Raw genomic sequence first — 14,847 nt, 5'->3', positions numbered from 1 at the left:
AAATACAGAAAAATAAATAATGTCTGTTCCTTTAATATGCAGTTACTTATCTGAATTCTGTGATAAAAAAAAACCTCTGGCTACAAAGACTAATTGCCAGCTTTGGAACACGTTTGCTTCAGGTAATAAGCGAACATCTATATCTGAGAGCTGGAAGGGCCTGGAGGAGCTTTCCCACCTAATTCCTGAGATCTGGAGACTTCAAAAAGACTAAGCTTGTACACACCCACTGTCAGTAATTATTTTCTCATCTAGCAAGTACACTGGTTGGGAAAGGCATCAACCAAAGTATTTTTGATTTTTTCCATGAGAGTTGTAAGGGCAGTAAAATTCCTCCCTTATTTGGCTCAATGTGGATTGCAGTTTGAATCCTTCTTAGCACAATGGTTTCAAAACTCAGCTGTTCTGATAGAAGACGTAACATATTTGCACATTTACGGTCACTGCCAGCTGCTGACAAAGGTAGGTAGGCAGTCTCACTTCTCTGTTCCACAGAGGACACATGCACGATTCAAGGTTAAGCAAGCATGCTTTCATCAGCCAGAAAGTGTAACCCACCTGATAGATCCCATTCATGAAGTGCACGGGGATACTGAAGGGCAAAGAATGATGATAAGGGTTTCGAAGAAGGGTTGAAAGGATTTCCATCCTTGAGGGTCTTGCTTCTCTGTCTCCATTTTGTTGTGTTCTTTCTACGCACCGTTGGCAGTAAATGGCATATTTTCCAAATTCTGTCCTATAATATACAACTTAAGATAAAGCCTAGGAATAAATTTAAGACACCCTAATACATTAGGTACAGGTACATTACAATGTATTATGCTAATTTTGACAATAATTTTTCTTTTTGATAAAAGTTGTTAAAGTTGAGTTGTTAAAGTGTTACAACTTTTCTCAAATTCTAGTTTCTTCACTTTTGCAACTGACTGAATCTAACTTCCCCACAAAGCATTTTCCCTCTTTATTGTATTATTATCATCACAAAATGAATTTAAAGTTACCAGTCATTATACAGTCAAAATACAGTAATTGCATTAACAAACACAAAGGAAATAATTGTATAAAAATAGTATAGGATAACTCAGGAAAAACATGATGTAGCAGAGTTCTTTGAGGTTAGTGCTTGACTGCTAAACAAGGTAGGAAAAATATCTCCAAAAAAACAAATAGATGTATTTTCTTTCTTTACCCTATAAAACATGCACTTCGTAAAAAATTTTAAGCATTAAACAAAACCTCTGGAGTAAATAAATACAAAAGCTGGATAGAGATCTTATTTGCCCTCATTTGTTACATACAATTTTTATGAAAGCAGATTGATAATACCTCCAAATATATTTGTGTTGTGAAGTGCCTTCTAGGCAGACTTTAAAATGTCACCCTTTAGGGGCGCTTGGCTGGCTCAGTTGGTAGAGTGTGTGTCTCTTGATCTCAGAGGTGTGACTTTGAGCCCCAGGTTTGGCATAGAGATTACGTAAAAATAAAATCTTTAAAATGTCACCCTTTGTCTAGGGGCTCTTCAGTGACTGCAACTAAAATCACATGATGTTGGGGCGCCTGCCTGGCTCAGCTGGAAGAGAATGGGACTCTGCATCTTGGGGCCTTGAGTTCAAGCCCCATGTTGGGTGTAGAGATTACTTAAAAACAAACTCAATAAATGAAAATAAATAAGCAAACAAACAAACAAATAAAGTCACACAACTTTGATCACAGTCTCCAAAATATAATCTGAATTGGGGAATACTTTCCCACTATTTCCAAGTTGTTTTGTCTCATTGTCTCATTAAGACTCTGGGTCTGTTTTAGACCCAGAGTCTATTTAAGCACCTAACGTGAACTTGTTGCACAAAATGATCCTAATAAGCCTTGGCTGGGTGCCCTGGGTCTCACTGTAAGAAAGCTACTCTGACAGTTGGATTTTAGATGTCTTTTCGAAGGGAGTAAAAATTCTGAAGTAATTCAAATACACACAAGCATAAGAGGAGGGAAAACCATCAGGGAAGTTTTCCTACATAAAAGAATTCAAGTAGAGATGGGGTGCCTGGGTGGCTCAGTGGCTTCAGCGTCCGATTTCAGCTCAGGTCATGATCTCACAGTTCATGAGTTTGAGCCCCACATCAGGCTCTGTGCTGACAGTTCAGAGCCTAGAGCCTGCTTCAGATTCTGTCTCCCTCGCTCTCTGCCCCTCCCCAACTTGCATTCTGTCTCTCTCTCAAAAGTAAATAAGCATTAAAAAAAAAAAAAAAAAAAAAAGAATTCAATGTAGAAAAAAGTAGCCACAGGGAAAATGAAGGAAACAAAACACTTGCTTTTATTGAATGAGCACCCACTAATGCTAAGTCATTCATCCCTGAAAAGTACATAGACTTTTCACTTAAAAATATTCTTTGTCATACTCCTGAAATCATTTTTGCACTATATGCTGATGTGGATGTAAATTAAAAAAATAAAATTAAAAAAAAATATTCTTGGGGCGCCTGGGTGGCGCAGTCGGTTAAGCGTCCGACTTCAGCCAGGTCACAATCTCGCGGTCCGTGAGTTCAAGCCCCGCGTCAGGCTCAGGGCTGATGGCTCGGAGCCTGGAGCCTGTTTCTGATCCTGTGTCTCCCTCTCTCTCTGCCCCTCCCCCGTTCATGCTCTGTCTCTCTCTGTCCCCAAAATAAATAAATGTTGAAAAAAAAAATTAAAAAAAAAATATTCTTGGTCAGTTTTTCAAGCTCTTACTGCAATCTCCTGTAAGAGATTTAACATAACAAAGGAAATATTTTCCAAGCCTCATATAAACGGTAACCAAGGGCTTCCTGTACCCACTTTTGTTTCACACGTTTCTTCCACAAATATACCTGACAGGTTACTAAATACTTATGACTTATTGTAGACTTTCAGAGACTACACAAACGTTCAGCTGGCTAGTTTTCTGCACACCTGGAATCTGCATTCCTCTTTAGGTGGAGCCTGAGGAGCCACAGGAAAGGATGATGGGGAAGGAAGAGCCCAACACAGAGAGCCAACAGCTGCCAGCCCTGGGCAAAGAGAAGCACCATAGGTTAGACACCATCTGGCAGTCAGAGATCCACATGAGGATCAGTGTAACTGACAGATTATGAGGAAAGGGATGATGATAGTCTTTCTTGGCCCCCAAATGTTTTTGCTTCTTCCACATCAACATTATCTGCTTAGAGCATTTATAATATATAAAAACATAAAACCTCCTCCACATTCCATAATCCATCTAAGTCGTATATGCTATTGTCCACAACTAAGGTACCAAAGGCCATGTAGATAGGGTAGTCTTTTTTGACATCATACTCAAAGATTAGGGACATTGTTCCTTTTTTGTTCATTTATGTATTTACTCATTCATTGAAATACAGTACTGGCTATGAGGAAACACAGACTGAAAAACAGTAAAAAATCATATACCCCAAACCACAACCAATCTACTCACACATACATGCATATATATTTATATGTGTGTATATATATATATATATATATATATATCTGGCCATATATATAAAAATGTGTGTGTGTGTATATGTGTGTATATATATATATATGTATATATATATATATATGGCCCTATATATATATATATATATATATGTGGCAAGTATAAAATATTAGCAGAGATTATCTTTTTATTTATTTTTTTTTTAATTTTTTTTTTCAACGTTTTTTATTTATTTTTGGGACAGAGAGAGACAGAGCATGAATGGGGGAGGGGCAGAGAGAGAGGGAGACACAGAATCAGAAACAGGCTCCAGGCTCTGAGCCATCAGCCCAGAGCCTGACGCGGGGCTCGAACTCACGGACCGCGAGATCGTGACCTGGCTGAAGTCGGACGCTTAACCGACTGTGCCACCCAGGCGCCCCGAGATTATCTTTTTATAATAGGATTGTATTTAGTTTTTTCTTTTGTTCTGTCCTGTACTCTCTTTTCTCCTTCATTATTTTTGATTAAGTATATTTTCAATCATTTTATGAATGTTATATGAAAAAGAAGGGGAAAAAGGTACTGTCCTCTTGAGTTACCTACAGTCTAGGAGAAGAGTTATGTATTTTACAATAATTTACAATGTAACATGGTTAATACCATGTCATAATTTTTTAAGTATGACCAATGGAGGGAATGACTATCTACTGAGGGAGTCACGGAAGAATTCACAGAAGAGATGTTGCCTGGGCTGACTGTAAAGTCTACAGGGTGGGAAGAGAGAAGGGGGATGCAGGTAACAGTAAAAATGGCAGGTTCAAGGTGAAGATATGTAAAGGCACAGTGTGTCTGAAGAATGGGGTGCGTTTATCCTTTCAGTGTATGCTGGTTGCAGGATGCACAAAGTGAAGTGGAGAAAGAGGAGCTAGATTATGAAGGGCCCTCAATGCAAATGAAGCTTAAACTTCCAACCTCGCTCGTGCATGGGCCCTCCAACGCCTGGGAAAGGCCCTATGGAGTGTGTTTACATGATCCTATGTTCTTTTAAAATGTGTGAAAGTAACATTAAAAAAAAATAACACATTAGTAATAGTATAAGCTTAAACTGGATAAGCTTCAAGTCCCATTAAACCTAGATCCCCTGAGAGTACTACTTGCGAGGGTAAGAAATTTCTGTTTCATTCTGCAGTTAATAGGGGGTTAATAAGCAAAGATTAAAACAGGCATTCATGGGAGAGCAAACTTCAGTGACCAAAAGCCACCTGAAAATATACTCAGCTGCACTAATAGTTAAAGAAACGTACCCTAAATCAATAATGAAATACCACTCTTTACCTGGGAAGAATTTAAAGGAGTATTACACTGAACATTGTTCAAGATATATGGAAATTCTAGAAATGGATTCAAAGAAATTTGGTGGACTTGTACACAGGGTTTAGGTTCAAAGTTATCTACTATAGGGGAATTTGTTATAAGAAAAATGACCGGAAAAACCTAAATGTGTAGCAATTGATATCAATACACCATTAATGTTTTTGAAGAATATTGAAGAATATAGGGGAAATGATTACAGTCTACAATTTTACAAAAGTAGTATGCACACTACAACTTTAGTAATGTGAAAAACTGAGTGTGCATAAATATACTCACATACAGCTTTATTTATATAGGAACATATAAATACATAAGTAAACTGAAAGAATACATATCAAAATATTAATAGCTACTTTTCCTTTTCATACTTTTTGTATTTTTGATATGTCTATATTGAATATGTATCATTCTTACAGTGAGGAAAACAACATCGTCTTAAATTGCATGTATATGTATCAATATATACCTGCAGCGGTCCTGGTTGATTCTGTGGCTGTCTCCGTCTTGTCTGTTTAATGAGCTGACAGCAAATTTCATTCTGTAGCTCAGGATGTGTCAGACAGATTTGCAAAGCACTCTGGGCTAAAGATATATGGTAATCAATCGCAGGGGAGTCAACTGCTGCATTTATAAAGAGCTGGCATGTCTGAATTAAACAAAAAACAAAAAGACATATTCAAGGTGAGAAATGATTAGATTTATTCTGCATGAATTATATCAATTCTCTTCATAGCAACAGTTTTTCTTTAAAAGAATGGAATAAGATATATTATGATAGCACTAACCAAAGAAATCTGGAGTGGCTACATTAATATCAATGTAAAAAAAAAAAAAGCAAAAAACAAACAAACAAAAAACAAAAACAAATCGGACAAAGTAGAATTCAGAGCAAGGAATTCTGCCAGAGATAAAGAGGGTCATTTTATAATGATAATGAGGTCAGTTCTGCTAGAGGACATAATAGTTCTGAACATTTACATACTTAATAACACAGCTTCCACATTTATGGAGCAAAACCTGATAGGATTGCAAAGGGAAACGGGCGAATCCACAATTAGAGCTGGAGATTTCAATATCCCTTTCTTAATAATTGAGAGAACAAGTGGACAGAAAACCATTAAATATTTAGAAAACTTGAACAACACTATTAACCAACTTGACCTAATTGACATGTATAGAAAATTCCACCCAAGAGCAGAATATGCATTCATTTAAAAAGTATACAGAACATGTCGCTGTCCAGTTTTCCCAGCACCACGTGCTGAAGAGACTGTCTTTATTCCATTGGATATTCTTCCTTGCTTTGTCAAAGATTAGTTGGCCATACATTTGTGGGTCCATTTCTGGTTCTCTGTTCTGTTCCATTAATCTGAGTGTCTGTTCTTGCGCCAGTAACCATACTGTCTTGATGATTACAGCTTTCTAATACAGCTTGAAGTCCGAGATTGTGATGCTTCTTGCTTTGGTTTTCTTTTTCCAGATTGCTTTGGCTATTCGGGGTCTTTTCTGGTTCCATACAAATTTTAGGATTATTTGTTCTAGCTCTGTGAAGCATGTTGGTGTTATTGTGATAGGGATTGCATTGAATATGTAGATTGCTTTAGGTAGTATTGACATTTTAACAATATTTCTTCTTCCTATACAGGAGCATGGAATCTTTTTCCATTTTTTTGTGCCTTCAATTTCTTTCATAAGCTTTCTATAGTTTTCAGTGTATAGATTTTTCACCTCTTTGGTTAGATTTATTCCTAGGTATTTTATGGTTTTTGGTGCAACTGTAAATGGGATCGATTCCTTGATTTCTCTTTCTGTTGCTTCATTGTTGGTGTATAGGAATGCAACCGATTTCTGTGCCTTAATTTTATATCCTGCAATTTTGCTGAATTCATGAATCAGTTCTAGCAGTTTTTTGGTGGAATCTTTAGGTTTTTCCATATAGAGTATCATGTCATCTGCAAAGAGTGAAAGTTTGACCTCCTCCTGGCTGATTTGGATGCCTTTTATTTTTTTCTGTTGTCTGATTGCAGAGGCGAAAACTTCCAATACTTTGTTGATTAACAGCAACACACAGAAGACTGAACCTGGACCACTTTCTTACACCATACACAAAAATAAACTCAAAATGGATGAAAGACCTAAATGTAAGACAGGAAGCCATCAAAATCCTCAAGGAGAAAGCAGGCAAAAGCATATTTGATCTTGGCCGCAGACACTTCTTACTCAACACACCTTTACAGGCAAGGGAAACAAAAGCAAAAATGAACTATTGGGACCTCATCAAAATAAAAAGCTTCTGCACAGTGAAGGAAACAATCAGCAAAACTAAAAGGCAACCGACAGAATGGGAAAAGAGGGGCGCCTGTGTGGCGCAGTCGTTTAAGCGTCCGACTTCAGCCAGGTCACGATCTCGCAGTCCGTGAGTTCGAGCCCCGCGTCGGGCTCTGGGCTGATGGCTCAGAGCCTGGAGCCTGTTTCCGATTCTGTGTCTCCCTCTCTCTCTGCCCCTCGCCCGTTCATGCTCTGTCTCTCTCTGTCCCAAAAATAAATAAACGTTGAAAAAAAAAAAATTAAAAAAAAAAAAAAAAAAAGAATGGGAAAAGATATTTGCAAACAACATATCAGATAAAGGGTTAGTATCCCAAATCTATAAAGAACTTCTCAAACTCCACACCCAAAAAGCAAATAATCCAGTGAAGAAATGGGCAAAGGACACGAATAGACACTTTTCAAAAGAAGACATCCAGATGGCCAACAACACATGAAAAAATGCTCAACATCACTCATCATCAGGGAGATACAAATCAAAACCACAATGAGATACCACCTTACACCTGTCAGAATGGCTAACATTAACAACTCAGGCAACAGATATTGGCAAGGATGCAGAGAAAGAGGATCCCTTTTGCAATGCTGGTGGGAATGCAAACTGGTGCAGCCACTCTGGAAAACAGTATGGAGGTTCCTCATAAAATTAAAAATAGAACTACCGTATGACCCAGCAAGTGCACTACTAGGTATTTATCCAAGAGATACAGGCATGCTGTTTCAAAGGGGCCAATGTTTACAGCAGCATGGGTTTGTGAATTCAAGCCTCATGTCAGGTTCTGGGCTGGCAGCACAGAGCCTGCTTGAGATTCTCTCTCTCTCAGTCTCTTCTGCCCCTCCCCTGCTCATTCTCTCTCTCTCTCAAAATAAATAAATAAACTTAAAAAAAATACTTCAGTATGGATGGATCTCCAGTTGATAAAGGTTTCTTTCCCATAACCACCATATCATATCATACCCCCCAAATTAATATTTTTTTTTGAGATGGGAGGAATGTAGGCAAGAAGAAGCCAAAAAAGAAAGACAAAAATTGAGACCTTAAGAAACTAGGGCAAAATGAAATACCGAGGTCCTGATATGGAATCAAGACCGGAATCCACGAAGGTGCATGAGATTCTGAGATTGGAGGAAAGGAGGAGAAAATAAATTAAAGAATGTTTGTCAGGGGGGCACCTGCATGGCTCAATCGGTTAAGCATCCAACTTCGGCTCAGGTCATGATCTCACGGTCTGGGAATGTGACCCCTGCATCGGGCTCTGTGCTGACAGCTCAGAGCCTGGAGCCTACTTGGGATTCTGTGTTTCCCTGTCTCTCTGCCCCTCTCCTGCTCACGCTCTGTCTCTCTCTCTCCCTAAAAAATAAATAAACATTAATTTTTTTTTAAATGTCAGGGAGAGAGCTTGGAGGAATAATGTCTGATGCCCTCTAATCTTCTCAATAAAATAGAAGTTTGTTGTGAAGAACATTATTGAGTAGGGCATTGGAGGGTTTGTGTGTGACAAAAGATAAGCAAAAGGAGAGGGAGTCAGCCCTGAGGGTGAAGACCATGGATATATATTGGCTCTAGCCCACACCTGGTTGTTTGATGTTTTCTAGCCATGTGCTCATGATCAATGTGGAAGTGGACAGGACACCAGCAATGACCTATGTTGGGGTTTGGCTGAAGAATGCATGGAATTATGGGTCCCAAAGAACTATGAGTATTAATGAAAGTCATCCAGACTGGATAAAGAAAGAAGAAAAGCCAAGTGATGGTTACCATGCTCTCTTTTGATCTCAAAGAAAATAAATGGCTCAAAACAAAGGTCTTAGAAAAAAAATTGAAGAATAAGAAAATAAGAGAGCTCATAGGCTAAGAGATTATGGTTCTAGAAAGAGATGCTAGAATTGAAGCTTTTAGAAGTAGTGTACTTGTAAGGAATGGTGGGGTTGGAGAATGGGAAGATGAAGGTGACTACAGGTGAAGCTTGGCATTAAGAAGGTCAGGATCTTAAGAACATGGCATTGGTGACTGAAGTGATAACAAAGTCATTCGACATCCTAATGAAATCTGAAGAGTTACCAGAAAGTGAGTGAGAGATGAGGGGATAAAGCGTGATACAGTTGAATGGCAAATTTCAAGTGATCAGGGATTTCTTTTTTTAAAACACTTTGTTTGTTTGTTTGTTTGCTTGTTTATTTATTTTTTGAGAGAGCAAGTGAGCAAGGAAGAAGGGGAAAGAGAGAGAGAGAGAGAGAGAAAGAATCTTAAGCAGGCTCCACGTTTAGTGAGGAGCTGGATGTGAGGCTCAATCCCATGACCTTGGGATCATGACCTGAGCCAAAATCAAGAGTCAGATACTCAACCGATTGAGCCACCCAGGCATCCCCTCAAATGATCAGAGATTTCTAAAATAAGTTGAGTAGTAAGAATTTGAGAATAGCACTGGAGAAGAAGGATGTTGACTCCTCTGTCCCAACACTGAGGTAGGTGTGATGTGAGAAATATCCCCTTTTGAGATGCTAAAGGGAAAACGATTCTTCTGACATTGTTTCACACTGCCCAAACCATGTACAGTTTATTTCAGTAAGTCCCAAATCTTCGTTCAGAAAGCATGTTCAATTCACCTAATTTTATTTCAGAAGATTTTCTTAATGAGATGATGATGATCATGTTTTGAAATTTTTTCTTTCTTTCTTTCTTTATTTTAAGTTTTTTTATTTTTGAGACAGAGAGAGACAGAGCATGAATGGGGGAGGGGCAGAGAGAGAGGGAGACACAGAATCGCAAGCAGGCTCCAGGCTCTGAGCCGTCAGCCCAGAGCCCGACGCGGGGCTCAAACTCAGGGACCGCGAGATTGTGACCTGAGCTGAAGTCGGACGCCCAACCGACTGAGCCACCCAGGCGCCTCAAATTCTTTAGAGTGAAACCTTACAACCAAAATTATTTATTTTTAGTTTTTCCAAATAAAATTTTAGCAACATAGAAGTCCATATACAATTTTACCTTAAATAATTTAATAGCTTCTGTCTGTAGAGCTTCAGAGGGTAGTGTTGTCAGTGGGGAAATGATTCCTTCTTTGCTGTGACACAAAGTAGGGTGTCTCCATATCTGAGAGGCTACGTACATGATAAAATGTAAACAGAAAACACAAGAATCACTTATTTTGGCCTCCCATTAATTAGCCCTTTAGAAATTAGCTTATTCAGGCCTGGCTCACAGCTTTAAGTCTTACAGTTCGTGAAAAGCCTTTGGTAACATTATTTTATTTTAGTTTCCGGGTCATTGGGATTTTCATGTTTCTGTGAATAAAGTAAATCTAGAAGAATTTGGTCTTAACATTCTATGTGAAACAAGTCTACCAGGGCATTATGACATAGCTGAAATTTGCTGAAGATCAGTGACCTAGGTAGAGAAATGATTCTGAGAAGGAGCTGGAGAGAAACAGAGAGGAGAAGCCAGAGTAGAAGGAGACAGAAAGATAAAGAAAGAGAAACTTAAAGACATTCCTAAAACCAAAATTTATTAAATTCCTATACTAGATACTGCAAGTAAATATGATCTCTGTATTACATAAAGCACAACATCGAATCTAGACTCTCAATGAGGACACCTGAGCCATAAAAAATTAATCTCAATGCAAAGCAACAAATGCTATAAAAGAGTTAAATGCAAAGTGCATTGGGACATAATTTTAACATTTATTCAGTACCTTTTATGAGCCAGATGCTGATGTGGAGTGGGCTTGCTGACAAGGGGAATTCCTAAGGTAGGTAGGATTTTATCAGGTTAGTGAGAAATGTGAAGGAAGGGGAGAGTTTCAGGCAGAAGGAATAATGTGAGCAAAGGTAGAAAGGTTATAGGACATGGCATATTGGGGAATGATGGTGTCCCTGGAGCCTAAGAACCACAGTGAGAATCTTGGCCCAGGACAAACAAAGCCAATGAAAAGATGGATAGATTGCAGGGAAACAGGAACTCACAAAGTGAAAACTCCATTAGGCTAAGGAGTCCATTTCATAAATTATAGAGCCTTATATGTTGTGAACTTACAAGGTTCTCCTTCGATATTGAGCAGTTTGCAAACCAGCTGTTCAAATTCAGATCCAACATTTACATTGTTACTTCCTGCTGCAACAGTCAAATGATAAAGCCAAGTGTCCTTAAAATCAAAACACATTAATAGAGATGTTAACTAAGATATAATTTTTGATGACCTAAAGAAAAAAAACAACTTGCATAAACAGTAGAAAACTTTGACACTGAAGAATTTTTTAATTTTTAAATAATAGCCAAAAGCCACTTAGTCGAACAGTTCTGAAGCAGGCTCTCTTGAATTATGTACACAGGACCTTTTTCCATTGTTTAAAACTTTATTATTTTCTATAGATGTTTCTTACAAAAAGCATGATAAAATTAAGTAAGTTAATATGATGCTAAGAGACTAGAATAAATACAACCAGTTCATATTCTTTTAAGAAACACAAAAAAGTCTATCAAATTTAAAATATGACTCTCAATACATATGAATAACACATAAAAAATACTTGGGAAATCCAGAAAATTTAAAGAAGAAAATAATATCCAGAAGGAACTTACCTCAACACAATAAAGGCCACACAAGAAAAACCCACATCTAATATCACACTCAATGGTGAAAAACTGAAAGCTTTTCCTCTAAGATCTGGAACAAAGCAAGAATGCCCACTCTTGCTACTTTTATTCAATATAGCACTGGAAGTCCCAGCCAGAGCAATAGGGCAAGAAAAAGAAATAAAAGGCATCCAAATTGGGAAGGAAGAAGTAAAATTATCTGTTTGTAGATGATAGGATCTGACACATAGAAAACCCTAAAGAGTCCACAAAAACATTGTTAGAACTAATGAATGAATTCAGGAAAGTTGCAGGATACAAAATCAACACACATAAGTCAGTTGCACTTCTATACGCTAATAATCATGGAAAAATCTCATTTGCAATGGCATCAAAAGGAATAAAATAGTTAGGAATAAACTTAACCAACTAGGTGAAAGACTTGTACACCAAAAACTATAAAACATTGATGAAAGAAATTAAAGCAGACACAAATAAATGGAAAGACATCCAGTATTCATGGACTGGAAGAATTAATATTTTTAACATGTCCATGCTACCTTACCTCCAGACTCAGTATAATTCCTATGAAAACCTCAATGGAATTTTTTACAGAAATAGAAAAGCCAGTCCTAAGGAGCCAAAAAGACCCTGAATAGCCAAAGGAATTTTGAGTAAGAAGAACAAAGCTGGAGGTATCGCACTTCCTGATTCAAAATTTATTACAAAGCTACAGTGATCAAAACAGAATGGAACTGGCATAAAAATACACATACAGGCCAATGGAACAGAACAGAGAGTCTGGAAATAAACCCAAGCATATAGGGTCAACTGACCTCGGGCAAGAGTGCCAAGAATACACAATGGGGGAAAGGACAGTCTCTTCAATAAATGGTGTTGGAAAAACTGGATATCCACCTGCAACAGAGCGAAATTGGTCCCTTATCCTACACGAAACACAAAACTCAACTCAACATGGAATAAAGACTTAAACATAAGACCCAAAAACACAAAAGTCCTAGAAGAAAACATACGGACAAAGTTTCTGGGCACTGGCCTTGGTGATGATTGCTTAGATATGGTATCTATGGTACAGGCAACAAAAGCAAAAATAGACAAGTATGATTATACTACACTAAAAAGCTTCTTCACAGTAAAGGACACAATCAACAAAATGAAAAGACAACCTATGAAATGGGAGAAAATTATTTGCAAACCATTTATCTGATAAAAGGTTAATATCTAAAATATATAAGGAAATCCTATAACTCAATAGTAAGAAAAAAACCCAAGTAAAAAATGGTCAAAGGAACTGAATAGACATTTCTCCAAAGAAGACATACAAATGGCCAACAGATAACACGAAAAAATGTTCAACATCACTAATCATTGAGGAAATACAAATCAAACCATAATAAGATATCACCCTGCACACATCAGAATGGCTTTTATAAAAATAATTTAAAAAAAAGATAACAAATGCTGGTGAGGATGTGGAGAAAACGTTTATCCACTTCTAGTGGGAATGTAAATTGGTACAGCCACTAGGGAAAATAGTAAAAAATAAAACTGAAAATAGAATTACCATATGATCCAGCATTTCTACTTCTGGGTACATATCCAAACAAATTGAAATCAGGAGCACAAAGAGGTGTCTGTACTCACATGTTTTTTTGTGGTATTACTCACAATAGCCAAGACATGGAAGCAACCTAAATGTCCATTAAGAGGGGTGCCTGGGTGGCTCAGTCGGTTGGCCGTCCGACTTTGGCTCAGGTCATGATCTTGTGGTTTGTGACTTTGAGCCCCGTGTTGGACTCTGTGCTGACAGCTGGGAGCCTGGAGCCTGCTTCGGATTCTGTGTCTCCTTCTCTCTCTGCCCCTCCCCCACTTGTGCTCTGTCTCTCTCTGTCTCTCAAAAACAAATAAATGTAAAAAAAAAAAAGTAAACAAAAAAAGGAGTAATTTATAAAAGCTGTTTATATGTTAAAGATATTGTAGCCATCCATGAAAAGTTTTTTTTTTTCTGTATTATCCTTTTGGTTATGTTTGTAATTTTATTTGATATAGACAAGTATTTCAATTTTTTGTAGTCAAATCTATTGACTATTTCTATTGTGATTTCTTACGTTGTTTTTTTTCAGAAAGTACTTTCTATTCAGGTATCAGATAAAGGCCCTTTAAAAAAATAATTTCAGGGGCGCCTGGGTGGCTCAGTCAGTTAAGCCTCTGACTTCGGCTCAGGTCATGATCTTGCAGTTTGTGGGTTCGGGCCCCGCGTCGGGCTCTGTGCTGACAGCTCAGAGCCTGGAGCCTGCTTCGGATTCTGTGTCTCCTCTCTCTGCTCCTCTGCCTCTCATGCTCTCTCTCTCTCTCTCTCACTCAAAAATAAACATAAAAAAATTTTTTTTAAAATAGTAATAATTTCATTTATCTCTTTAAATTCATTTGGAAACTATCTTGCTATATGTATGAGATGAAAAACTAAACCATGTTTTTCTAAAGAGCCAATCTCCTCAATATATAATGAGCATACCATATTATGTACTGAATGATCCATTACCTCCCCACTAATCTGTGATGCCTCTTTTATCTTTTAATTTTTATATTTTAATTTTATATTATATTAACTATATTAATATTTTACTATTATATTATCTCTTTTATATATTAATGCTTATATTAACATTAACTATATGAACAGGGGAGGGAGCAGAGGGAGAGAGAGAGAGAGAGAGAGCGAGCGAGAGAGAATCTCAAGCAGGCTGCATGCTTAGCAAAGAGCCAGACACGAGGCTCTATCCCACGACCCTGGGATCATGACCTGAGCCGAAACCAAGAGTCAGACGTTCAACCTATTGAGCCATCGAGGTGTCCCTTGTTTTATGTTATATTAACTTTTATACTGTTTACTTATTACATATACACATAATACATACAATAATTCATTTTTAATTGTATCTAATCCAAAATTTTGTTGAAAATGAGTCAAAAATATAAGGGAGAGGTTTTAGAGTCACCCTGAAATACCCAGTCTGAGACATCCACATTTTGATCTAACTAAAGCAAACGTACTAATTTCAGCCTTGAGATTACTTTGTTTTTACTTTTTTTTTAATGTTTATTTATTTTTGAGAGA

General features: G+C 37.5%; 1 protein-coding gene across 6 annotated transcripts in view; it reads right to left on the bottom strand.

Moving 5' to 3' along the window:
- PLEKHH2 (pleckstrin homology, MyTH4 and FERM domain containing H2) overlaps positions 1-14,847 on the bottom strand; it is a 114,962-nt gene that overhangs the window by 26,302 nt on the left and 73,813 nt on the right. For all 6 annotated transcript variants that reach the window (XR_007150780.1, XR_007150781.1, XM_047852047.1 and 3 more), the window contains 5 exons: positions 11,169-11,277; positions 10,122-10,234; positions 5,277-5,456; positions 2,926-3,023; positions 559-736 (listed from right to left, as the gene is read on the bottom strand). Coding sequence is in view for 4 of the 6 variants with exons in the window: in XM_047852047.1 (XP_047708003.1) it covers positions 559-736; positions 2,926-3,023; positions 5,277-5,456; positions 10,122-10,234; positions 11,169-11,277 (678 nt within the window). In the remaining 2 variants the exon portion in view is untranslated. The remainder of the gene's footprint in view (positions 1-558; positions 737-2,925; positions 3,024-5,276; positions 5,457-10,121; positions 10,235-11,168; positions 11,278-14,847) is intronic.

The sequence above is a fragment of the Prionailurus viverrinus genome, chromosome A3 (genome assembly GCF_022837055.1).
Source record: "Prionailurus viverrinus isolate Anna chromosome A3, UM_Priviv_1.0, whole genome shotgun sequence".
NCBI classification, from domain to species: Eukaryota; Metazoa; Chordata; class Mammalia; order Carnivora; family Felidae; genus Prionailurus; species Prionailurus viverrinus.
This window is presented reverse-complemented; position numbering and strand designations above follow the sequence as displayed.